Source organism: Ictidomys tridecemlineatus, chromosome 9 (assembly GCF_052094955.1).
Source record: "Ictidomys tridecemlineatus isolate mIctTri1 chromosome 9, mIctTri1.hap1, whole genome shotgun sequence".
NCBI lineage: Eukaryota > Metazoa > Chordata > Mammalia > Rodentia > Sciuridae > Ictidomys > Ictidomys tridecemlineatus.
This window is the reverse complement of record NC_135485.1, coordinates 73,399,967-73,426,893: the sequence shown is the minus strand read 5'-3', so window position 1 is coordinate 73,426,893 and position 26,927 is coordinate 73,399,967. Positions and strand designations below refer to the sequence as shown.

The 26,927-nt window shown below is 35.6% G+C and overlaps 1 protein-coding gene across 1 annotated transcript in view; it reads left to right on the top strand.

Annotated features, from left to right (window-relative positions):
* The first annotated feature begins 3,457 nt into the window (after positions 1 to 3,457).
* LOC144366455 (broad substrate specificity ATP-binding cassette transporter ABCG2-like) overlaps positions 3,458 to 26,927 on the top strand; it is a 29,794-nt gene continuing 6,324 nt past the window's right edge. Inside the window, exons 1-8 of the mRNA XM_078020733.1 lie at positions 3,458 to 3,517; positions 4,354 to 4,468; positions 5,159 to 5,316; positions 10,147 to 10,162; positions 13,373 to 13,509; positions 17,461 to 17,612; positions 21,738 to 21,827; positions 22,153 to 22,400. Of these exons, the coding sequence (XP_077876859.1) occupies positions 3,465 to 3,517; positions 4,354 to 4,468; positions 5,159 to 5,316; positions 10,147 to 10,162; positions 13,373 to 13,509; positions 17,461 to 17,612; positions 21,738 to 21,827; positions 22,153 to 22,400 (969 nt within the window). The 5' untranslated portion in view covers positions 3,458 to 3,464. The remainder of the gene's footprint in view (positions 3,518 to 4,353; positions 4,469 to 5,158; positions 5,317 to 10,146; positions 10,163 to 13,372; positions 13,510 to 17,460; positions 17,613 to 21,737; positions 21,828 to 22,152; positions 22,401 to 26,927) is intronic.

Genomic DNA, 26,927 nt, shown 5'->3' with positions numbered 1-26,927 from the left:
TATATGATTAGATAGATTGATTACTGAAAAGCTGACAAGCATTTTGTGAAACATAGTAATTATGAACCAATTTTCCCTACAAATTTTTTGATGAATGAGGTAGAAGGTACCTTGCTTTGAATGTGTGCAAGTTAAACAACTATAAAGCACACACTGTATGAGTGTTCATTTTACCTCACTTATCCCTTCCAGCAAGTTAATTATGTACTCAATAAACTAAGGTGGATATTCTTTTATTCAACCAAATAGGGATAATAGTAGGTGTCTGGTGTTGTTGAAGATGCTAGTAGCAGAAATGCCCTCTATTCATAGAAACCTTTTAGTCTGATGGAAGAATTATAAAACTATAGCAGTTTCCCTGTAATTTTTTTTTTTTTGCTGTGATTGAAGTATTCAAAGACAATACAGAACCTCCTCATCCACCATTGGAGGGCACATGGAGATACAGAAAGTGAAAACTCTTTGTGTGTGTGTGTGTGTGTGTGTGTGTGTGTAGGTAGAGAGAGAGAGAGAGAGAGAGAGAGAGAGAGAGAGAGAGAGAGAGAGAGAGAGAAAGAGACAGAGACACAGAAAGAGAGAGAGAGGGGTTGACCATGTCCCAAGAATGGCATTTAACTCCTTTGACTATAAACAAAACAAGACCAAAGGGTGTACCATGATCTCATAATGTGTAGTAGATCCAACAGGAATCCTTCAGGTCTTTTCATGTTGTATAGTCAGTATTTGGGATTCAGTGTTCCATGTCTAACGGGGGAAGGTGTCAAGAGTAGTAAATGAATTATGATCTTTGAACTGTGCGGATTCAGAGACAATGCCCCTCCTGGAAACTCTAGGGGCCTAAGGTGCCAATTTGAGACTACAGAGCTTCTTTATTGATAACCTGTTCAAAGGGAAATTTCATACTATCCATGGAATATCAGTTCCTGCCCTAGGTTCAAATACCAGCTGCCTGGGGGAAGAGAATTAGGGGTGTAAGCTGATAGTTCTAATTGGGCTGTTTATATTCAAAATTTCAGTTTTGCTTTTTTTGAAGAAACTTTCTCACAATTATTCCTTTTGCTGTTTAAACCTATATAATGAATTTACTGATCCTGCTCATGGTCACTATTTATCTATCAATGTACAGTAATCTACCAGGTCCCAGTTTTTTCTCTATTTGGGTGTCTGTTTGTCTTTTATCCATATCCTCCCACCCAGTATGGAAACTTGAATTGATAGTAGTGCAGGGTGCAGCAGAAGGGCAGGAGGGAGACGAGGTTACAGAAAGACACAGTCTTCTTGGCAAGGTTTTACAGTTTTAAGAAGGAGGCATATGCTATAAAGCAGAAAATAAGAGGTGAATGGCTTGTGAGGGGTGAGAGAAAGGTGGAGGTGAAGATGGGGAGAACAGGAAAGGTGAAGGACATAACTGAATTTTTGACATGAGTGTAGCTCCAGACTCTATTGAAACAAATTAGCATGGCTCTGTCTACTCGTGGTGTTTGGGAAATAGAAAATAGTTGACCACCTGTAGGTGCTCATTCCCTTGACTAGAGTGTGAACTCCAGGGGGCTAGGACTTTGTTTTTCCATTTGTTTATCTACTGGATTTGTTCTCAGCTCTATCCCATGTCCTAAAATAGTATCTTGTACATACATAGTAGACATGACATAATTGTGTTGCCTGAATGGATGTGAAACTAGTCAGTGCCCTACATAGTAACTGTGGCATTTGGGTCTCTAGGATTCTGATGTTTTCTGTAACACTGGGATTTACTGTCAAAGAAAGCCAAACAAAGGGACTTTTGAAATGCTTTGCCTGACTATATTCACATTTGTATTTCTGGTTGAATCGTTCAGGATGGCTTGCTCTTTTTTTTGACTACATATCTTAAAAACATGGGAAATTTTAGAGGCAATGAAAACTTAGGAAATAAAAAGGCTTTTCCTGATCACTTCTGAAGCAGTTTCTAGGTAGATATTAATAAGGGAAATGCATTAAGAACTGTAGACAAATACACTTTGAGAGTTTGCCCAAGCATTGTGAATTGAGGTTATTGCTAATGATTGAACTCAAGACTTCATGCATGCTAAATACCCCTACTTGCACTGACCTACACCCCCAGACATACCCAGTCATTTGTGTGTCTTTACACTGGGGGAGGAAGGATAGCAAATGAATTAAGAATTTTCTGAATCCCAGTTTACCACACTCTCAATAGTCCAGTGATTCAGAATTTCCACAGTTAATAAACAAAGTGAATGATACATATCATCTCAGCCTCTGGAAGCCCTGGTTTCATTTGTTAAAGATCAGATGCTACAGGCCAAGAAACATGAGATCATTCTAGATGTGAGTGCTGTGGAGCAGTTGCGCTGGGACTTTCATATTTCATGACACCTATGAAATCATAGGATCAACCGCCCTGGGTATCAGTATGTGAGGGCACATAGCTGTTGGCTTTGATCCTGTGCTTGGAATAGATACTGATTCCACTGTAGAACACATCTTGATGTGCCTAGCAATTCAAAAGAGAGACTGGCATACACACCAGAGTTCTGAATGCCTGAAGCAAGACTGCTTTGTGCACTCCTGTGCTCCTGCAGTAGCCCTGCCCTTAGTTCTCGTCCTCCACCTAATTCTTCCTAGTAGATTCACCTCTTATGTTTAGGATAATAATCAGCCTAAAATTCACTTCCTGGGTCTTAGCAAAGTCAACACTGCCATAATCACCCTCTTCTACTCTGATTGTTTACTACCCTCAGGAATACACTTAATTTGATTGAAGCATACTTATATCTATTTTTTGACTGTGCATCTCACAAGGATGTCCATACTACAGGGATGTCACCCAATACACACAGAACACTTTCCAGTCAATTAATCAGATACTTAAAGCAGTGAATCATCTACCCTGGTTTTTTTAATTGGTAAGATATTTTTCTTGAATGTGAAGAACACGCGATTTTTTTTATATATAGTCTGGAGTACTTTGCTCCAATCTTTGATTTCTACTGAAGATATATTAATTTTCATTATGACTAGATTTTAAAAGTGAGAACACTACTGCTAATCAATCTCCAGATCAGTGTTCATTAATGGTGTCTAACTTGATTGGGATGCAGATGAGGGGATTTGAAGAGGCTGATCATTAAACATGATTAGAAAATATTTTAAAAGGAGTAAGAGTAATGCAGATCATTCATAAAAAAATTGCTACTTATTTTGTGATCTGAACATGAAATATGTCATTTCCCCCAAAGAGATTAGGGGTTTCAAGATATTTGAGGGATCTCAGACATTTTTTATAGGTCCTGACTAGACTTCTAGTAATCAATGATATTTTACATTAATATTTGGTGCTTGTTATCTATCTGCAATTTCATCAACCTTTCCTAAATGCATTCAGTATAGACCCTAAACCTATGGAACTCTTTATAAAGTAAAATACTAAATCAGTATATTTTTGTGTTTACAGTGGAATCATGAACCCTGGCCTTAATGCCATTGTGGGACCCTCAGTTTCAGGAAATACTTTGTGAGTACAAAAGAAGGTGTAAGTAAGCCTTTTTGGCTGCATTTTAGTATGCTTTTTAAAAAATCACATGTGTTGGTTGTGCATGGTGGTGCACTCCTGTAATCCCAGCAGCTTGGAAGAATGAGGCAGGAGGATCATGTGTTCAAACCATCCTCAGCAAAAGCGAGGTGCTAACCAACTCAGTGAGTTGCTGTCTCTAAATTAAATACAAAAGATGACTGCAAGTGTGACCCAGAGGTCAAGAACTACTGAATTCAATCCCTGGTACCCAGCCCCCATCCCACAAAAAAATCACGTGAATTTTCTGTGCATTTCCTGTCTGATGCTAGGTACTATGGATAAAATCAATTTAGACTAGCATATGATTTTAATCCAAGGACCAGGAAGTCTTATTAAATTCAGCTTTAACAACATGGAATGATGAAGTGATCACAATATAGCAGTCCATCATATTATGAACTAATGTGGAAAGAAGATAAGGGAATAATGTTAAAAGTGAACAGAAGGAACTGAAGTTCTCAGGGAGATCATGCATCAGAGATAAAGGAGACTATTGCCTGGGTTGGGACTGAAGGTGAGGGTCACTGGGAGTCTATACTGGATAAGCCAATAATATTTTGCTTTAATGATTTTGGAATGTCTTATAGCACATGAAGAAAAGGATGCTAAGAATTTCTATGTGTGCATGCACATACACAAACACACACATATGTTAAACCATAGAATTTTTTGACTAGTTCAATTTTTAACTTTAACAGAATCTTGGTTCTGAGTAGGTGAGAGATGTGGCCTTTGTAGGAAGGAATAAATCTCTGAACATATGTGTCCTTTTATAGGTTGTTAGATATATTGGCTGCAAGGAAGGATGCAAGTGGTATATCTGGAGATGTTTGGGTACATGAAGTACCTGAGGATTCCAATTTCCCACATAATACAGGGTATGTGGTACAGGTAAGTATTGGTTATTTTGCCTTTTAGGTTTCCCCTGTTTCTGTATGTGCAAGAGACTGGGCTTATAGTTTTGCATGCTTCCAATTGAAGATGCTCAGTACCAACTTTATTTATACCACATTTACATAATCTCCTTTAAGACTAAGGTAGGAGTCAAAAGGAGAGGCAGAAAGAACCTGGAATATAGACTTTTAGGCAGTGGTATCAATTCTAGTTTTTTATATCATTTCCAAAACCATCTACTGCTGTCTTTTTGGCTCTTCATTCACCTCTCTTCTTCTCCTAAAGGATGACTTTAGCAACTCCTCATAGAAAGCATTTTGTAAATGTCTAGAAGTCATCATAATTATGTGTGCTCCACCTGAGTATGCAAATAGCTTCCCTTGGGCTCTAAAGCTGTCTGTATAGAATTTCTGAAATCCTTAGTGTTGAAACTTTACAATAGCTAGAACTTTCCTTTGGGTTTATTTTACTTATTTATTTTTTTAGTTGTTGATGAATCTTTATTTTATTTATTTATACGTGGTACTGAGAGTCGAACCCCATGTCTCACACATGCTAGGCAAGCACTCTACACTGAGCCACAACCACAGCCCTGGTTTTATTATTTTCATATTTTAAGTTACATACACAGAAGTGATGGTCTTAGAAAAACTCAGTGTTTCTCAATGAAATCACATTTGCCTTCAGGATGATGTTGCGATGGACACACTATCAGTGAGAGAGAACTTATGGTTCTCAGCAGCTCTTAGGCTTCCAACAACTATGACAAAACAGGAAAAGAAGGAGAGGATCAACAACATCATTAAAGAGTTAGATCTGGAAGAAGTGGCAGATTCCAAGGTAATGTGTAAAATCTGAAAGAGTCATAACCAGGAAAGAGGAGCTCAGAAGTTTCCTAATGTGTATGGTGTCAAAACTGGCTGCTTTCTGTAGTGATGAGAAAGGTAACTAGTTACATAGTCAGAAGAGGGAAATACGTGGAGAACAATCTTACCTGTGGTCTAGTCCTGAAAAAGGAGTAGGTCTATGTGGAGAGAGCCCCTCACATGGCGGTTTCCATGGACCTCCCACCCCCATTGTTCAAGACACAGGTTGTTTGATGTCTTTGCACTGACTTTTCTTGTTCTTCTTTTTCCTCTTTTAGCTGCTCTTCTTCAACTCTTCCTCCAGGAAATATTGTTACATGTTTTTTGTGGTATACTTCTGGATTTCATAAATGAAAAGAATCCAAGTATTCTTTTTTTAAATTTTTTTTAGTTATATATAACACTGGATTCATTTTGACATAATTATAAAAGCAGAAAATATAATTTGTTCTGGTTCATTCTCAGGTACTTCCCTTTTCTTCCCCTCATTCTCTCCTCTGTTCCTATTCCTCTACTGATCTATTTACTTACAGTATTTTTAACATTATTTCTTGTGTGTGTGTGTGTGTGTGTGTGTGTGTGTATATATATATATATATATATATATTCATATATGTACATAAAAAGATGTTTGATCAGATTCATTCCATTGCCTTTACTTATCTAATTTTCCCTCCCTTCATTTCATTCCACTTTGTGGACTCCACTGAATTTTTCTATATTTTTATCTCCTCATCCTTTATTCTGAATTAGCTTCCACATATCAGAGAAAATAATCAACCCTTGTCTATTTTAGGGGTTGGCTTGTTTCACTTAGCATGATATTCTCCAGCTCCATCCATTTACTGGCCAATTACACAAAGTTGTTCTCTTTATAGCTGAGAAATACTCCATTATATGTATCCTATTTTTTCTATACCCATTAATTGTTAAAGGGTATTAGTGATTTCCAGGTATTAGCAATTTTGCCTTTTAGGTTTCCCCTGTTTCTGTCTGGGCAAGAGCTGGGCTTTCAGTTTCATTCCATAACTTGGCTATTGTGAATCATACTGCTATAAACATTGCTGTGCATCACAGTAATATTCGGATTTTTTATATATATATATAACAAAGAGTGAGATAGCAGATATATGGTGGTTCTATTCTTAGTTTGATTGAGAAATCTCCATACTCCAGAGTGGTTGAACTAATTTGGAGTTCCAGCAACAATGTATGAGTGCACCTTTTCCCCCATATTATTTCCAACATTTATTGTTATGTTTATTCTTGATAATCACCTTTCTGACTAGAATGAGATGAAATCTCCATGTAGTTTTAATATGCATTTCCCTAATTGCTACAGATATTGAACATTTTTTTCATGTATTATTTCTTTTAAGAAGTGTCTATTTAATTATTTTGCCCATGTAATGGTTGGTTCATTTGTTTATTTGGTGTTTTGGGGGGGCAGTTATTTGTATTTTCTGGAAATTAATGCCCTATCTGAGAAATAGGTAAGAAATGTTTTTTCCCTTTCTGAGGCTCTCTCTTCAAATTCTTAGTTCTTGGTTGTACAGAAACTTTTAAATCTGATGCCATCCCACTTATTGATGTTGAGTTTATTTCTTGTGCTCTAGGAGTCTTAATAAGAAAGAGGTTTTCTGTGCCAATATGTTGGAGTGCTGGGCCAACATTTTCTTCTAGCAAGTGAAGGGGTTCTAATCTAACACCTAGGTCTTTGATCCACTTTGAATTGAGATATGAGCAGGGCAAGAGGTAGGATCTAAATTTAATTCTACTCCTTATGGACTTCCAGTCTTCTTGGTGCCATTTGTTGAAGAGATTGTCTTTTTTCCAATATATGTTCATGGCATCTTTTTCTAGTATGGGATAACTGTATTTCTGTGGCTTTGTCTGTGTCTCTCCTATTCCATTGGTCTTCATATCTGTTTTTGTTGGAAGCCATGTATAAATTATGATAAATTTTGTGTTTGTTTGAGCCAGCATAAGGCAGGGAAGCTGCTTTTCTGGGAACTCCTGGGTGAAATTCCTTGGTTCGGGAAAGCCCAGATCATGCTGGTGCCCTGCCTTAGCTCACAGCCATAGGATCAAACACAGCCCTCAGGAGGTGGGAGTAACCATGTAAGCACTAAACAACCTGTTTCCCACCCACACTTATACTGTTTTTCCTGATGAAATTACTTATTATGCCCTTTGGTCTTTACCACTATACATAAAGTAAGCACAGGTTTTTCTCTTTATTAGGGTAAGACCACATCAGGTGTGTTCCACCCATCACAGCCACACTTAGAAAATATATATAATTCTTACTTCTTGTTTTTATTTCTTTTATATTACTTTCCTAGCTTTTATTTCCAGCTGGTCCACACCTCTCATAGTTACCCACTCCCTCCCCATGCAGGTTGTGAGTGAGATGTTTTGGTGCATGTAACATGCTGTTTTTGTTACTATAGCTCTGAAGTATTATTTAAGGTCCAATATATATACCTCCTGCTTTGCTTTTCTCTCTCAGGATTTCTTGGGCTATTCTGGGTCTCTTATTTTTCCAAATGAATTTTATAACTGCCTTTTATAATTCTTTGAAGAGTGTCAGTGAAATTTTGATGAGAATTGCAGTGAATCTGAACAGTGCTTTTGGTAGAATGGCCATTTTGACAATATTAGTTTTGCTTATCCAAGAACATGGAAGGTCTTTCCATTTTCTTTTCTTTCTTTTTTTTTTTTTGACATATCATACCTTTGAATCAAATAGGGTATAATTTCTCATTTTTCTGGGATCTTCTTCAATTTCTTTCTTTAGTGTTCTGTAGTTTTCATTGTAGAGTTTCTTTTGTCTCTTTATTCAGATTGATTTTGGAAGCTAATGTGAATGGGTTGTTTTCCTAATTGCTTTTTTAGCCAATTTATCATTGGATTATAGGAATATGGTTAATTCATGGATGCTGATTTGTATCCTGCTATTTTGCTGAATTCATATATGAGCTCTTGAAGTCTTCTGCTAGAGTTATTTGGGTCTTCTAAATATAGGATTATGACGTATTAAACAGAGATAATTTGAGCTCTTCTTTCATATTTGCATGTCTTCAATTTCCTTCTCTTGCCTGATTGCTCTGGTTTGAATTTCAAGGTCTATGTTGAATAGGAGTGGGAAAAGAGGGCATGTTTTGTTTCTGTTTATAGAGGAAATGCTTTCAGATTCACTTCATTTAATATAATGTTGGCCTTAGGTTGCTCACATATAACTACAGATAGAAAAAAAATTATCTCAACATTATAAAAGGTATATGTTAATATCTTTAAGATTTTATAGTTTATTGGAGTAGAAATTTTCAAAATAGTTTCTGATGATTCTATGGATTCAGTAGCATATAGGTTGATATTTCCTTTTCCATCTCAAATCTTATTTGCGTTTTTCCCCTTTTAATTTAGTTAGTTTAGCTAAACATTTATCCTTTCCAAAACCAACTCTGTTTCATTGATCTTTTGAAAATTTTTGAATTCACAATTTTATTGGTTTCTGCTCTGACTTTAATTATGTCCTATCGTCTAATGATTTGGACATTGGTTTGTTGTTTCTTGTTTTCCTAGGGGCTTGAGATGTAATTTTAGATTATTTATTTGTTACCTTTCTATTCTGTTAATGTATTAGCTCAATGCTATGAACATTCCTTTTAGAGCTGACTTCATACCGTCACAGAGAATTTGATACATTTTATCATTCTTCTCATTTACTTCTCAAATTTTTAATTTTTCCCCCGAGTTATTTTTCTATCCATTCATCTTCAAAATGTGTATTATTTAATCTGCTGGTGTTGGAGTGGTTTCTGCTTTTTACCTTATTGTTGATTTCCAATTCATTCTGTTGTGTTATTATGGAATTCAAAATATTATGTCTATTTTATTGTATTTGCAAAGATTTGGTTTGTGACTGAAAAGGTGGTCTGTTTCAGAAAATTTCCCATGTGCTCTAGTGAGAAAAGTGAATTCAGTCATTGATGGATAAAATATTCTGTTGATGTCTTGTAAGTTCATGTATTAATGGTATTTTTTAGTTCTCTACAGAACTAGAATCTTATGTTTGGTTGATCTATCCAGTGTTGAAAGAGGAAATTTAAAGTCACTCAGTGTCATTGTATTTTGGTCAATTTGATTCTTAATATTGCTAAGGGTTTGTTTCAGGTATTTAAGTGCTCTGTTGTTTGAGGCATTGATCTTTTTAATCATTATCTTGTTGATATATGATTCCCTTTAGTAGTATGAAGTAACTTTCTTTGTCTTTTCTGATTAATTTTGTCTTAACATCTACTTTATCTGATATTAGAATAGTTATGGTTGATTGTTCATGGTTATACTTTAATGATATAGCTTTTCCCATTTTTTTTACCTTATGTCTATGGATATATTTGCCTCTGAGGTGAGTCTCTTGCAGACAACTATTGTTGGGTCTTGTTCTTTAATGTAGTCTGCCAATCTGTCATTTGATTGAAGATTTTAGACTATTTACATTCAATGTTGTTATTGAGAGATGGTTTATAATTCTAAACATTTGATCTATTTCTAATGTTTAAAGCAGACTTGTTTTCCTTTAATTGACTTTGATTTCAGGGACTTCATTCCTATGTTTCTTTTCATTTTCACTCTTCATTTCTTCTTTATGGAAAATTTCATTGAATATGTCTTATAATGCAGGCTTACTAGTTATGAATTCTTTTGTTTCTGTTTTTCATGAAATATTTTTATTTCATCTTTAATTCTGAAGCTTTATTATGCTGAGTATAGAAATTCTTGATTGACACCATTTTCTTTCAGAACCTTGTTTATAGTAGTCCAAAATCTCCTGGATTTTAGATTCTGACTTGAGAAATCAGTTGAAATCTGTTTTGATTTAGTTCTAAATGAGACCAGCCCTTTTTTATTGTAGCTTTTACAATGCTATCCTTACTCTATATGCTAGGCATTTTCATTATAATGTTTCTTGGTGTGAATCTATTGTGATTTTGTATACATGGATTCCTATATGTTTCTTTGATTTGAATTTCTCTCTCATTCCTAAGGGTTGGAAAATTTTCTAATATCATTTCATTGAAAAAATTGTGCATGCCTTTAGCTTATATTTCAGAGCCTTCATCTCTCCCAATAAATACTAAATTTGGTGTTTTAGTGATATCGCATATTTTTTGAATATTCTATTTATTCTTAACATCTTAACATTGAATTTTCTATTCATTCTTAACATCTTTTCTTTATGCAATTTTTATTCTAGATTATATGTTTTGTTTTCAAGACCTAAAGATTTATCTTCAAAGTGATATAATCCATTCATGTTGCTTTCCATTGAGCTTTTAGTTTGTTTTCTAAGTCTTTCACTTCTAGGATTCTTATTTGGATCCCTTTTACAATTTCTTTATTTTTATTGCAGTAATCTTTCACTTTCTGTATTTTTCTCTGATTTCACTTTATACCTTTTTAGGTTATAGAATATTTTATCTTTTAATTTTCTAATTTTTTTTCTGACATATTCTGTGTGGTAGTATCTATGGAGTCCGTTGTTGAAATATTAGGGACTTTGGGATGATGTTTTTTCTTGTATTTTTTTCATAGCATTTCTATGCCTGTACATCTCTTTGTATAGTTCTCACTTCTTTTTTAAGAGAATGACTACTTATGAGTTTTTTTTTTCTTAAGAGCCCAGGCATAATTTCCTATTCAGATGCTAATTTTTTTTGTCAATGTGTGACCTCTGCTGATCCTAATATCAGCTCCAGTTTCAAGGATGCCACTGAACCCTATTTACTATAACCACTCCAGAGCCAAGGCTTGTATTATTCAACCTTATAAGAAAGAAAAGCTTGTTGCTATTTTTCTCCACAGTTTCCCAAATACATATGTAAACCTTTAAAAGTGTTCTGGAATAGCTCCAATAATGGTTATTAAATTTAGTACAATTACTGTAACCATAAATAAGGGATTGGTGGGGAATTGGGGAATATAGGCCCTAAAGGATTGGAAAAGAGAAAAATTAAGGGAGAGAGAAAAGATAATTTGCACTAAGGTACAAAGGTAAAATTGATGAATAGTGGGTATGTGAGGTAGTAGCAGATAATGCAAGAGAATGAATCAGGGGTAAGAGGAACAAGTATAAACTAGAGATATGAAAACAAAGATAAGAAGATTTATTCTTATACTACTTTAAACCATTAGATGAAGTATATTCAAATGGATTGAAGGTACAATGTTGGCTATTGGGGTTAAAACATTCATGCTAAAGAGTTATGTAAATGATCAAAGTTGATGTTAGAGTTATTCATAGTAAACCATGCCAAGGTGAAGGAAAATCTTGTTAAATTTTGGTTGGGATATCAATGGGGCTTGGACAGGTAGCAGATAAACATCATTTTTTTTTTTTTCCCGTGGATCTCTCCTGAGTTACGATGGCACAGGAGCCACCTTTCACCCCCTTTGGTTGTTGTTGAGTGATTGGGGCTGCTTTTTAAATGATTTTATCTTTCTAGGAAGACACTTTTTTTTTACTCTTACTTAGTTCCAAGCAGGCACTTTAGTGTGTTGCTTTCTTGGATTTCCAGGGGAAATGTACAAAGGTAATTAATTGTTGGCTTCTTAGAATCATATAATCTCATTGATTTAAGTAATTTATTTTTTAGCTCTTTATGATATTTTAACATAACAAAAATGTAGACAAATAGTCTGATTACTCAAATGATATGATGGATAACCTAACAATGAATTACTGCCTCTATTCCCTTCAATGGTCATTTGTATTCCCTTTCTCCCACAATAACCTAAGGAAATGAGCATATATCTTACCTTACTGATACCATTATCGAACAAATGGAACAAGGTCTCTATATTATGAGCTGTTACATGTTTATATTTATTAATATGTCCCTAATTGTTCCCAAAAACCTTTTTATCTGCTTATAATAATTATATAAAATAATATATTTCATTGTGCCATACTTATACATTTATATAATACTTTGATCAGGTACCCAAATGTCTTTTAAAGATCAGTTCTTTATAGAAACCATTCAAGGATTGTGTGTTTTCTACTTCCTACCTCCCCTAAATCTTCTTTATCCCCTCCCCACACATTTACTGGCTGCAAATATTGTGCCACTTGCCTTGTGAAATATCCCCTTGTTCTGGATTTTTCTGAAAAGATGAGTGAGCAATTCTGAGGTAAGTTACATATAGAAAAAATCAATTTGGGGAAAAATATGAAATTTAAAAGATGCTAATATGGTATGTTGGAAATTATATGCTCCTAGCTCCAAGGTGAATCTTCATTTCAGTCCAGTTAGGATATTTTGTAGATGTGGTGTGTCTGTATGAGATGTTCAGAATACACTAAAAGATCATTGTAAGTAGTTTTTTTTCTTTTTCTTTTTCTTTTTTTTTTTTGTTGTTGTTTTATTTTATTTTATTTTATTTTTTTGTTGTTGTTGTTTTGTTTTGTTTTGTTTTGGTACCAAGGATGCTTAAACACTGAGCCACATCTTCAGCTCTTTTTATATTTTATTTAGAGATTGGTTCTTGTTAAGTAGCTTAGGGCCTCATTAAGTTGCTAAGGCTGGCTTTGTACTTGAGAACATCTTTCCTAAGCCTCCCTAGCCACTGGGATTACAGGCATACTACACTGTGCCAGGCTCTCCTTTATTAAATATATTTCCCTACATCATAGTTTTTTTTTTTTTTTTTTTTTTGTTGTTGTTGTTGTTGTTGTTTTGGTTTGGTGTTTTAGTGTTTTAACTTACTCTCTTAAAATATTTGACTGTCAAGGCATGTTCAGGACTATTAAAAGAATGGGATTCAAATCAGGTGACTACTCTGCACTGAGGCTTAGCTTACACATGGGGTTAGAGATAAACATTTTTTCCCCCAGATGTCATTTATTTCCTGTCCAGAATAATGAGGAAAATGAAATAAAGGGTCTCTAACAGGAATGGTACTGGTTAATTCACCAAATAGCAGAGACCTTGGAAATTCTTGAACATGATAATAATTCATGTTTCAGGTGGAATCTAAAGGAGAAAGAAAAAAGACTAGTATAGGAATGGAGCTGATTCTTGATCCTCTCATCTTGTTCCTGGATGAACCCACAACTGGCTTAGATGGGAGAACAACTAATGATGTCTTTACACTTCTAAAAAGGTAAAAAGTATGGCAACATTTTATTTCATTCATTTACTCTTTGATCACTTCTATTTTACTAGTATTTCTGGTACAGGAGATTTAGAAGGTTTTTTAAAAAAATGTTTCTTCTTCGTTAGCAGGATACAGTCAATAAACAAGAAGTGGTTCAAGAAAGATGAAGCAAGAATATAGGAAAGGAAGGCTAAGGTGAAGGCAGGGAGCTTTTTAATTAGAAGGATCAGAAAAGGCCACAATCATGTGACACATATGCTGGGAGAGAATGAGTGAGATGTGCTATAAATCAGAAGAGAGTTCGGGTTAGAAAAGGCAGCCAAGTTGCTCTGAAGCACAGCATGTCTGATGTGTGGGGAAGACCAGCAAGGCCAGAGGGACAGACCCAGAGACTATGAGGAGTGATATTTGGTGAACTGTCACAACAATACCACAGACTGTAGGCTTAAACACAAAACTTAATTTTGTCATGACTCTGAATGCAGAAATTCGAAAAATTGTATGTTGTGGGTTGTTTCTTCATTGGCCTCTCATTGGCTGCAGATGGTCACCTTCTCCCTTTGTATGTCTGTGTCTTAATCAACTCCTAACTGGACATAGTCAGATGAGAACCATCAATACCTCATTTAAATTTAAAAAGACCTCTTTGAAAGCACTATGTTCAATGTGGCCACATTCAGAGGCCCTGGGGGATAGGGCTTCAATATCTGAGTTTGGGGAGGACCCAGTTTAGCCCTTCACAGGTGGATTCGGATGTTAAGTGGAGTTGGGCTGGTGGCAGAGCTCATGTAAGAAGTATGGCTTTTCCTGTCACTAGAGGAAATGGGGAGGTTTTTGAGAGTTTTGGAGTACAACAATGGCTGTGGGAAGACTGCAGTTAGGCAAGGATGAGGAAAGATCCAGTGAAGGAGCTGATGAAAGATGATGAAGCTTCGACAAGGATGGTCCTGGTGAGCAGAGGGTGGATTCTAGATCTGTTTTCAAGGGAACCAACAGGATCAGCTCAGGATTTCCACCTGTCATGGGAGGATTGAGACAATGACTGCTGACATTTGAGGCTTCAAAAAGTGGAAGAATGAAAGTAGACAAATGCATTTCTTTTTATAAAGAAGGAAAAATGTGAATGGATGTTTATAGGAAATTTTTCAATAGTTGAGATTTATACATCATCTTTAAAAATACAGAAACATATTTCAAACTGAAAGGAAATATCCAAGAATAATACAAATGAAATTCTACTTTTCTTACCTGGATTTCCCTCTGTTACATTTCACTATATCTGTAGCCCCTCCTTTTCTCTCTGCTACTTCCCATGTAGTTTCTTCTGCCATCATGCCCTTTCACCCCAAATACTTCCTACTACAAACTCCAATCCAGGAGAATGCAACATCATCTTTAATCTCCAGTCAATAAGCCTTTCTTTGCCAGGATCCAATCATGGCTACTCAAATCTGTTGCTAGGATGCAATGAGAGCTACTGTGTCTGCTTCCTGTCTGTCAGTATCTCTCCAGAAACACACTTTTCTTGTCTTCTTCTAATCTGGAGCAATTCATGGTGTGACCCCCTGCAGGGTCCATCCCAGTGAGTGTTGCATGATGCTCAGGAATGAAAGGATGCTGAGTACTCAGTGCAACACACCTGAGAATGCAACCTGCACAGGTAATGTCAGCCTTTATCATCTAATTGTGGTACACATATATGTATACATAGATATTTACTAAAAAATATATGCATGAACAGAGATCTATAACTATTGCTGTTTTGTTATTGTGTATACATTGAAAAGCCCATGAATTCATAATAATATTTCTGACTCCAAACTAACACCTCTGTCTTACTTTTAGTCTTTGCCGTTTTCATGTTTGTAAGTGACTTCAGACAGGGAGAGTTTGGGCTCCCATTATCTCAAAATATTTACTTACTTGCTTACTGAAGTAATTTATTTGTTTATTGGAACAAGTCTCCAAGTAGTGCTAGTTTCTCCCTTTGTCTATCACCTCTAGAAACTCCTCTGCCTCATTGTTTTAAGGTGTCAATCACACTATCTACAAGGCTTCCCCCTCTGTCACAACCTTGCTTCCTCTTATGCTCATAGCCCTATGAGCAAGTCTCTATGCAAGAAGAGAGGAAACAGCAAGAAAGGAAGATATTTATGAGTTAGACATCACAAGTTTAAAATGCCATTTGCACATATAAGTGAAGATACCAACTTAAGGATCTGGAGTTCAGGCCCCAATACAGAACTCATGTATGATATTTTGATTCATAGACATTTTCTTTGTGGTTTGCTCTGCTTAGCACACAGGCATCTTTTGTCATGCAGAGAGCTCTGATCAGTCCTTCCCAAACACTGTTGTGCATGTCCATCACCTATGGTCTGGTTGAAATGCAAATCCTGTTTCTGTAGGACTCAGGAAGGGTTTAAAATTCTTCACAGGAGATTTGAAGAATTACTGATACTAATGCTGTTAGTCCTCAGAGCACACTTTGAGTGTCAGAGCTCTCAGGAACCACATGTCCATCTTCCAGTCCTTTCCCAACTCCTATTGCCTATTGACTGAATTTCCATCTTTTTTCTGAAGTGCTCAGCATAGGCCTGTTTTGCCATCTCTCTTAGTTATCTTCTTCACCCAAAACAACACCTACACAAGCAAACACATAAACACTGCCTGTCGTGTTACATGGAACTGCTTCTTACAGTTTTGAGAGTAGACTTGTTCATGTTGTTCACCTTGTTCTTTCACTGTATCTCTTTTCTTAGCTCACCATCACTGGGAATTTGGGTATTCTACATATATCACCTTCAGACGGGTTATCACTCTCCTTTTTTTTTTTTACAAGGAGCCAGATTAAAATTATAGATCTTACTTCCTGTTCCTCCATGAGGCAGAACCTCCTTGGATACAATAGATTTATGAGGTGCTTATCAAATTATTAAATTGAAGTGATTCTTTTCTCAAAATACTTTTTAAAAATTGGGAAAGTGATGTTGGCCTTTGTTTCTTCTAACCTTAAGTAATAACTCCTATAAAGGGCAGTTTAGAACTGTTTCTACCATAAAATCTGACCAGAGCTCAGATCCCAACAGGGCCCCTGAGTAACTGTGAGGGCTTAGCCAGTTACTTAACATTTAGACCTTATCTGTAAAAAGAAGGAAATACTAGTATCATAACAGCCTTACTATAAAAATAAAGATTTATCTCTGAAACATTTAATTAAGTGCTCTATGGCATTCTAAGTGCTAAATAATATTAATGTATTACCAAGGTAGGATGAAAACCAATTACTAAAGATTCAGCATAATTAAATGATCAATGAAAATTGGTTATATGACCATCTTTTTAATACTTAATCATTAACTAGTTCTTTTATTCATGTATTCACTAAAAATTTTATTTAAAGGATTAAATTACCAAGACATTGGCCAACATAAGACAGGATAATGACTTGTAAGAATTAAAATTTGAACAATCTACACATAATGAAGATGGAATATAACAATATACAATTTTTTCTCTTTATTTGTAGACTTTTCCATACTGTGTTATTTGTAGTCTCACAGGTCATTAACTAGTTCTTGAAAGTAGGTGTACTTAAGAGATTATCTGAGATACTTGGTAATAATATGGATTCCTTATTCCAACCATCAGAAATTGTGTACCAACTTCCCTGAATTCACTGTCTCATTAGACTCTAGGAAAATGCATTTTCTTTCAATCTCTATAGACAATTCTAGACTGCTGATGCACCAAACTTTAAGAATATTTAGTCATTTAATAAAAGCATTGAATTTTATTTTCCTCAATTACCAAATATGTAATGAGTTGAAATGACAAGTTTGTAAGAGAAAATCAAGTTTAACTGAGAGAAGAAGCTCTACTGGCAGAAGTCAGTATTCTATCAAGAAGTGCAAGTTCCGGATGTTTAATGATTCATTATTTCCCTTTTTCACTTAGGATTTCTCAGCAGGGGAGAACAATTATCTTCACCATCCATCAGCCTTGTTATTCCATCTTCAAGCTCTTTGACAGTCTTACCATATTGGCCTCAGGAGAACTAATGTATCACGGTCCTGCCCAGAAGGCTTTGGAGTACTTCCAATCAGCAGGTACAATTAACCTTTTCATGCACTAGATCCTTCATTCACAGACTTCTGGAAGAGCAGAGGAGTCCACAGGAGTGCTACAGGAATGCTCCTTGACCATGCATAGAGTTAACTGAGGTGCAAGGTTTTTTTCTGAAACATCTTTGGTCAGTTTAGTGCCTGAATTTTTCTTCATTATGCAGCACTTGCTTATTGTTCACATCTCTCTCCTTGTCCTCTCCTGTTTGACTATGCATGGTGTGTGTGCTTGCGTGTGTGTGTGTGTATGTGTGTGTGTGTGTGTGTGTATCTCATGGGACTTTATCTGTTCTCCTTCCCAGTTATGGTGACCTTTCCCTGAAAGGTCAATAATTAGCATGTTGGACTCACAGCTAGTTATTCTGTCAGTTAAAGATTTTGAAAAGTCCCCAAACATTGCTTTTCTTCAGTTTGTTCTAATTAGTTGTATTTGACAGCAGAATGCATTTCAACTCATTGTACTTGAATGGAGCAAAACTTTTCATTTCTTGGGCTTTACATGATGCAGATTCACACTGTTCATTCAATGATACATGTACCTAGGGTAATAATAGCTGACTCATTCCACCATCCTTCCTACCCTCCCATACACCCACTCCCCTTATTCTCCCTGCCCAATCCAAAGTTCTTCCATTCTTCCTTAGCCCCCACCCCTTTATGGATCCACACCTAGATAGCAGAAAAAAATATTTGGAGTTTGTTTTTTGGGGGAATGACTTATTTCACTTAGCATGATATTCTCCAACTCCATCCATTTACTGGCAAATACAATAATTTCATTCTTGAAGGCTGAATAATAGTCCATTGTGTATATGTATCACATTTTATATATCCATTAATCTGCTGAAGGGCAACTGTATTGGTTCCATAGCTTAGCTATTGTGAATTGAGCTGCTACAAAAATTGATGTGGCTGTGTCACTGTAGTGGGCTTTGAGTGTAAACCAAAGAGTATGCTAGCTGGGTCAAATGTGGTTTCATTCCAACTTTTCTAAGGAATCTCCATACTGCTTTCCAGGATGTTGCATCAATTTGAAGTCCAAACAGCAATATATGAGTGTACCTTTGCCCCCATATCCTTGCCAACACTTATTGCTTGTATTCTTGATAATTGCCATTCTGACTGGAATCAGATAAAATCTTAGAGTAACTTTGATTTGCATTTCTCTAATTGCTAGAGATATTGAACATTTTTTCATATATTTGTTGACTATATTTCTTCTGTGAAGTATCTGTTCTGTTCCTTAGTCCATGTATTGATTGGGTTATTTGCCAAAATATTGCCTTTTTGACCATGAAACCCATTGTGTTTTTCCAGTACTGCCCTGACACATGGTATTGCTCTGGCTTTGTGAGGGTTCATGGAGATACTACTGCATTTTATACTAACATTAGATTGAAGATTTATGTCTTGAGTGGTGTAAGTGACTATTACTCAATAGAATTTATGGTCATGAATCAGATTTAATGGGCCAAAATTTCTGAGATGCCTTGTTCTTTTTATTTCAGATTGAATACTATGATTTCTTTAACAGCTTATCTATCTGCTTAATTTTAGAGCTTTTTGCATATGATTATAGATGTTTCTCCATGACCACAAATATAGTTGTAAATAATCACTTTTTCTTAAATTATTTTTATTAAATCTCTATCACTAAAAAAAAAATCAAACAAATGAGATTCTGGGAAGTCCAGGGACAATGAACTGAAAGATATTATTATCCAAAGTACATGTATGAAGTCATGAATTGGTATCAACATACTTTATATACAACCAGAGATATGAAAACTTGTGCTGTATATGTGTAAAAAGAATTGTAATGCATTCCATTCAATAAAAAAGTAAGAAAAAAAAGAGTCACAGCTCAAATTCCATTAAAATACACAAAACATTCTTCATAGAAGTAGAAAAAAAACAATCACAAAATTTATTTGGGAAAATAAGAAAACCAGAATAGCCAAAGCAATTCTTAGCAACAGAAGTGAAGAGGAAGCATCGCAATACTAGACTTTAAATTACACTTCAGACACATAGTAACAAAAATAGCATGATATTGGCACCAAGCAGACATGTAGACCAATGGTACAGCCTAGAAGACACAGAGACAAACCCACATAAATACAGTTATCTCATACCAGACAAAGGCACCAAAAATATACACTGGAGAAAAGATAGCCTCCTGTACAAATGGTGCTGGAAAAACTAGAAACCCATAGATTGCAAAAAGAAATTAAACCCCTATCTCTCACCCTGCACAAAACTCAACTCAAAGTGGATCAAGGACATAGGCACTAAACAGAGACACTGTACAAAATAAAAGAAAAAGCAGGCCCAAATCTTTACCATGTCAGCATAGGAAATAACTTCATTAACAAGACTTTTAAAGCACAGTAAGTAAATTCAAGAGGCAATAAATGGAATGAAATTAAACTAAAAAGCTACTTCACACAAAGGAAACAATCAATAATTCGAAGAGAGATCCTAAAGAATGGGAGAAAATCTTTACTAGCTGCAATTCAGATAGAGCATTAAGCTCCAGGATATATGAAGAACTCAAAAATCTTAAACACCCAAAGAACAAATAACCTAATCAATAAATGGGCATAGGAACTGAACAGACACTTTACAGAAGAAGAAATACAATCAATCAACAAATATATGAAAAAATGTTCAACATCTCTAGCAATTAGAGAAATGCAAATCAAAACTACTCTAAGATTTTAACTCACATTCATCAAAATGACAATTTCAAGAACACCAGCAACAATAAATGTTGGTGAGGATGTACAGTAAAAGACACACTCATATATTGTTGGTAGGACGGCAAATTGGTGATTTATGCTGGAAAGCAGTATGGATATTTCTTAGAAAACTTGAAATGAAACCACCATTTGACCCAGTTATCCTACTCCTTGTTTTATACCCAAAGGACTTAAAATCAGCATATTACAGTGACACAGCCACATCAATGTCTGTAGCAGCTCTATTCACAATAGCTAAACTATGGAACCAACCTAGATGCCCTTCAACAGCTTGATGGATAAAGAAAATATGGTATATATACACAGTGGGGTATTACTTATCCTTAGAGAAGAATGAAATTATGGCACTTGCCAGTAAATGGATGGAATTGGAGAATATTGTGCTAAACAAAATAAGCCAAACTCAAAGAACCGAAGGCCGAATATTGTCTCTGATATGAAGATACCAATTCACAATAAGGGAGTGAGCACTTGGGAAGAATACAGGTACATTGGATTAAGGATTAGAATGAATTGGACATTACCCCTATTTACAGTGGGCACTTGGGAAGAAGAGAGGTACTTTGGATTAAAGATAGAATGAATTGGACATTAGCCCTATTTACATACCTGATTACATGCCTGGTGCAAATCTACATTGTGTACAACCAGAAGAAGGAGAAGATATACTCTATTTATGTATGATGTGCCAATATGCATTGTATTGTCATGTAAAACTAACTAGAAGGAATTAAATTCAGAGGTCAGAGTAAGTTTAGATGATTGTGCCACAGGAAGTTGAGGTAAGATGTCACATGTATTGTGCTGGTCACATTCTCTTCATAATGCTGCTCTGAAAATTTGTTGTCTATTTGGAATTATGGTAGCTTGAGAGGTGACCATTGGGATCTCTGAATTTAGTAGGTTGCAAAGCAATGTGCTGACCTGCCTACTGACATTCCAGCATTCTCTAGGTGAATTCAGAGAGCAATATCATTTTTGGAGCTACATTTAGATTTTTGAAGAAGTACTGATAAGCACCAGAGCATACTGATAGCTTCCTGGGGTTTGAAGATTTATGAGAGTTAAGAAATAATGTAAAATGTTCTGAAGAGTCCAAAAATGGTTTGGAATAAGTTGGGGTTTTGCCTGGGAGACAGATAGTTGTTGAATTGTTGTGTGATTGAATAAAAAAAAGGAAAGGATAAGTTAGCGAGGGCAGAAAAGAGCAAAAAGATTAGGAAAGAGTTGTTCAGTCTGTCTTCCCTACCCTCACATCCAGCATCCTCACATCCTGCATCCTCTGAGGTGAGTCTTTTATACTTTCCAAGACTATCAGCTTGAGTCATTTGGGTGTCTTATTTTGTAGGTTTTCCCTGCAAATTCTACAATAATCCTGCAGAATTGTTCCTGGATATCACTGATGGTGTAATAAAGAGAGATTCAGAAGACTATGAAGGTATGTAAAATCTTCACATTTACATAATTCTGCCTAATTAATTTGGCTGAGGTTTAGCAATGTGGTGACTTATTAAAACATGGCTTTGTGAATTTGCATGTCATTGCAATGAACAAATAGATATTGTTGAAAGTGAGTGCTGTGTGTATTTTTATTTAACTTATGAATGAGCATGTGAATTACTTTTTCTACTCAAGCTTTAGAATTTGGGAGTTATACAAATAAGAGACCACAGAAAAACTTGTGAAATCAGTAGTAATCTGTTAATAGTGAGTTAGTAATCTGTATAGTAATCTGTGGCCTATTATCCACTTTTATTCCAAAGTTTACAAGACTGAAATGTGTTCAAGGACAGATGATTCAGAGATAAAAGAACTAGCTATTCATTTTTCCAAGTCCACTTTCTACCATGACACAAAAACTGAACTGGAAGAACGCTCAAGGGATGAGAATAGAAGATGCTTGGTCAGGAAGGAGATTCCCTATGTCACCTCCTTCGTCCATCAGATCATTGGCCTCATCAGACGTTCATTCCAAAATTTTTCGGCTAATCCCCAGTACTGGGCAACTTTGGTAAGTGACATATTCTCCCAGTTATGCTGTGAAATACCCATGTGGGAGCAATTTGTTTCTAATACAGACTTATACGGGATTCTTTTGTCTTCTACCCTTACTTTCATTTATTTGTCATTCCCACTCAGAATTTGAAAACAGCCAATCAATCTAGTGTATTGTCTTGAGTATGAATTGTCCCCCAAAGGCTCATGGTTGAAGGCTGGTCTCTATAGGAGCAATGTTGAGAGGTGGGGCTCTTTGGAAGTGGCTGTATCATTTGGCATCATCAAAAGATTAATCCATTGATGAATTTACAATTTGATGTCATTATTGGGAGGTGATGAAACTGCACCACTCAGGGCCTCGTGGGAGGAAGTAGGTCACTGTTGCATGCCTTGGAAGGATGTATCTTGTCCCTGACCCCTTCCTTGCTCTCTCTGTTTCCTGGCTGCCATGAGGTGAGCAGCTTTCCTCCTCCTTTTCCATATGTCATGATGTTCTGCTTCATCTTATTCCCAAAATTAATTTAGCCAGCAGACTACAAACTGACATCTCTAAAACTGTGAGCCAAAATAAAATTTATCTCTTGTTTAAATTGGTTTTCATGTTGTTGTGACCAGTTTACTTGACAAGAACAACTTAGAGGAAGAAATGTTTATTTATTTGGGATTCATGGCTTCAGAAATTTCCTTTCATAGAGAAGTGACTGCATTGTTCTGGGCCCAGGAACAATGCAGTGCATCATGGAGGATGGGTCCAGCACAAAATGCTGCTCAGCTCATGGTGGGGTCCAGAAGCAGAAAGAGAGGGAGAAGGGACCACAGGAAGAACAGTGCTTTCAGGGCATCCCCTGCATTGCCCCCAGTGACTCATCTCCTCCAGCCACATCCCACCTGCCTACAGCTAAAACCCAGTCAGTCCATTCCAGCTAGGAATGACTAATTAGGTTAGAGTTCTCAAAATTCAATCATTTCACCTCTGAATGTTTCTGCATTATCATAGGAGTTTTTGTGGCTACCTCATATCCAAATCATAACATCATCTTTCTTAGTTCTCTTAATTATTTTGTCACAGTGATAAAAACAATGAAGTTCCTACTCATATAAAGCTTTTAAGTGGCTTCCTAAACAATGAAGTTCCTACTCATATAAATCTTTTAAGTGGGTGATATATACAAACTCTAATGGATAATATTAGTCAAAATTTTATTTCTAAAAAAAATATTCTGACAAACAATTTTCAACCAATTGTGGTATTTTCTAGGAGCTGTCCATTATCATTTATTGATTAATTCCAAAGGTACATTCCAATATCATGTGTTTCATTTGAATACTCTACTACAGTAGTGAACAATGGGTTAAAAATTTAAATTTCTGCTTGTGTGAATCTTATTTCCTTATGAAGGAATCAAATGATAGCCTAATAAAGAAAATACAGAGCATGTGAGATGGTAGAATGAACTATGCATAAGGTTTAGGGAGTGAAATGGTGGAAATGAAGGAGAGAGAGAGCTGGAGGTGGGGAGAAGAGAATTGATATGCCATTGAAATCAGGTGTTGAAGCAACCTAGTGTCATTTTTTCTTCCTGAAGGTAGTTTGTTCTGTCCACGGTCTGAGAGACAGTGGGCAGATTGCTCTTCCTTATAATTGACCCTCCTCATTAATAGATTCTAATCTTGGCAAAACAATACATAACCCAAGAATGTGCACTTTATGCACAGAAAATAACCATACTTGAAGTTATGTTCACATTGGGTTTAACTCCCTTAAATAAGATGCAATAATGTTCTATTCTCCTTTTGATCAACTCTGTGGTAATTTTCATAATTCCTCAAGGTTTGCATTTTGTTTTGTTTTGTTTGCAATACTGGGGATTTAACCCAGAACTTCACACACACTAGGTCAATGCTCTGCCATTGGGCTACATCTTTAGCCCATTTTTTAGTTAGTGTTAACCCCTATGTCACACTAAATACTGGTTCTCTTAGTTCATTTGTCCAATATTTTTAGAGAATTCAATTTAGCTGGTTATTTTGGTTTATGATTTTTATGATCAATTATTGTATTTCTGTGGATTATTAAGATATGACATATTGCAGGCTTTAGTGAACTGACTTCTCAGCATGAGTAGCACAGTTTTCGTATTTAAGTGTTGCTCTCCACATGAACATGAGAGTCTGCATCCCCATTTCAGGGATGATGTTCATTGCTTAGAACTTCTTTAGTCCTTGTGTTTTAGCATTTCTTTCAAACACTTTTTTTTCCTGTTGTTCAAGAGCAATATTTTATTTTTAGATAATAGACTTGAGGTAATTTGGAACAATGTCAGGTCAATTATATGCATTAACTTTGGTAGCCCACTGTTCAACAAGAAGACACTGTAATAATTTGATTCTTCTGAGTGATTTGTTCATTAGGCTTTTCTTACTTGTCTCTAAAATTGATTTTTAATTGTCTTATCCAAGAAACATATGGTAGTTCTGGGCAAGACGTTATTAGAACACAGGTGTTTTTACACCAGGTGTGCAGGTGTGGGCCCTAGGCTTCCTTAAGACTCAAACAGAAGTCCCAGAGCCTCCAGGTAGCACATTCAGCCTACTTGTCTCATCACTGAACTCGGTTCTCCAAAAGCAATTCTAGCAATGTTCAGGGAAGCAGTAGTCTCTACAGTAAGGGAAGAACCTGGTAGACCCCTGAGCTCAGTGGGACAACTCTTGTTCAGGATTTTAAATGTTGAAATGTTAGATCAGGAGCAGGCAAACCCTTTAAGGTAAAGGCTCAGAAGATAAATATTATAGGCTTTTAGAGCCACACATGGTGTTTTTCTCACAAGGTCAGCTCTGCACTTCATTATAAAAGCAGCCACAGCTAATATGTGAGCAAATGAACATGTCCGCATTCCACTAAAACTTTATTCACGGACACTGAATTTTGAATTTCATATTTAAAGAAATGTTATTCTTTATATTTTACCCCACCCCAGCAATTGAAAAAATTGGCAAAATATTCTTAGCTTGTGGGCTTATCCAAATAAGTGGCTGTTTTTGGTCTGTGAGCCATAGTTTACTTATACTTGGTTTAAGTTTTTTAATTAATTAATTTATTTATTTTTTATTAGTTGTTCAAAACTATTTTATTTTATTTTAGGTACTGAGAATTTAACCCAGGAGGCTTTACCACTGAGACACATCCATAGAACTGTTATATTTTATATTAAGACTGGGTCTTGCTAAGTTGGAAACACCTTGCTAAATTGATGAGGCTGGCTTTAAACTGTGATCCTCCTGCCTCAGCCTCCCAGTTGCTAGGATTACAGGCATATGCCACTGTTTCTGAGTCTGACATAAGGTTCTTAATCTTGTATGATCTTTATTTCTCTAAGTTTTTGTAAATGGAGCTATTAAAAGTTTTAATGACTTCCTGATAATCCTTTATTTATTGACTTATTGTATTTTAGTTATTTATTGCCATGATTCCAACTGGACATTTAATGAGATGATATGTTGGGAAGATATTGCAATGAATGGATTACTTGAAAACGAGGTGTTTTTGTTCTTTATATCTACTTGACAACATTACCACTAATCTCTCTAAGTTTCATTGTTTCCACTTGCATATTAAATATTTGACTATGCATTAAATTATTAACAAACATCCCTCAGAACACACTATGAGAAATGTTATTTAAGTATATATGAACCAGGATGAGAATAATGTAGTTGGATAATTTCTTTCTTTTATCTATTTTGAACAGAGACCAGAAGACAGATGCACAAATCTCATAGATCCATTTACTCTGTTTCGAAATGTTCACTTTGCTCAATGTCTTTTTTTTTCTTCAAGCAAGAATAAACATCACATGTGAACCTTGTAGAGACATCAGCATTGATCTTGGAAGCTTGACTAGTTGAAAGAAAGAGCAGAATCTGAGGGTTTTGGAAATATGACAGTGAAATGAATTCCCAAAACTACCCCAAATATTTATCTTATTTAGCAAAAGAATTTTAAGAATATCTCATATGTGAAAGATTTCAATAATTTTCTTTCCTGAGTCTTTTCCTTACAATTATTCTTTACAGATCATGGTTCTTTTCTTTGCATCTTGGCTGCCATTTTTCCAACTGTCCATTACAAATTAGTTCATGGCTTGATATTGTTGTAATATTGGGATTTTAAAAAAACTTTTACATTTCCAAGATAACTGGAAAGGTGTTTTGTTTTCTTTACTTTCACACTATCTGTATTATTATAGTTAACCCATGTATAATTATAAGAATAATTCCTCACATGTATTCTAATACAACCTTTGACCTTATGCCCAATGAAGCATCCTTAAGAGATTTTTATTCTAAGAGCAAATGTAATATTGGTCCATTTTCTCTAGGAGACATTCACACAGACTGAATAAGTGAAGATGGGTGATAAAGGCAAAGAATTGGCAAGTCAGGTGTGCCATATTAACTGTAGGCCTCAATGGTTGGTATTGAAAAACAACAATGTCAGAGGAGATGGTCACTGAAGCACTTGGATGCCCCCAGGTGGCAA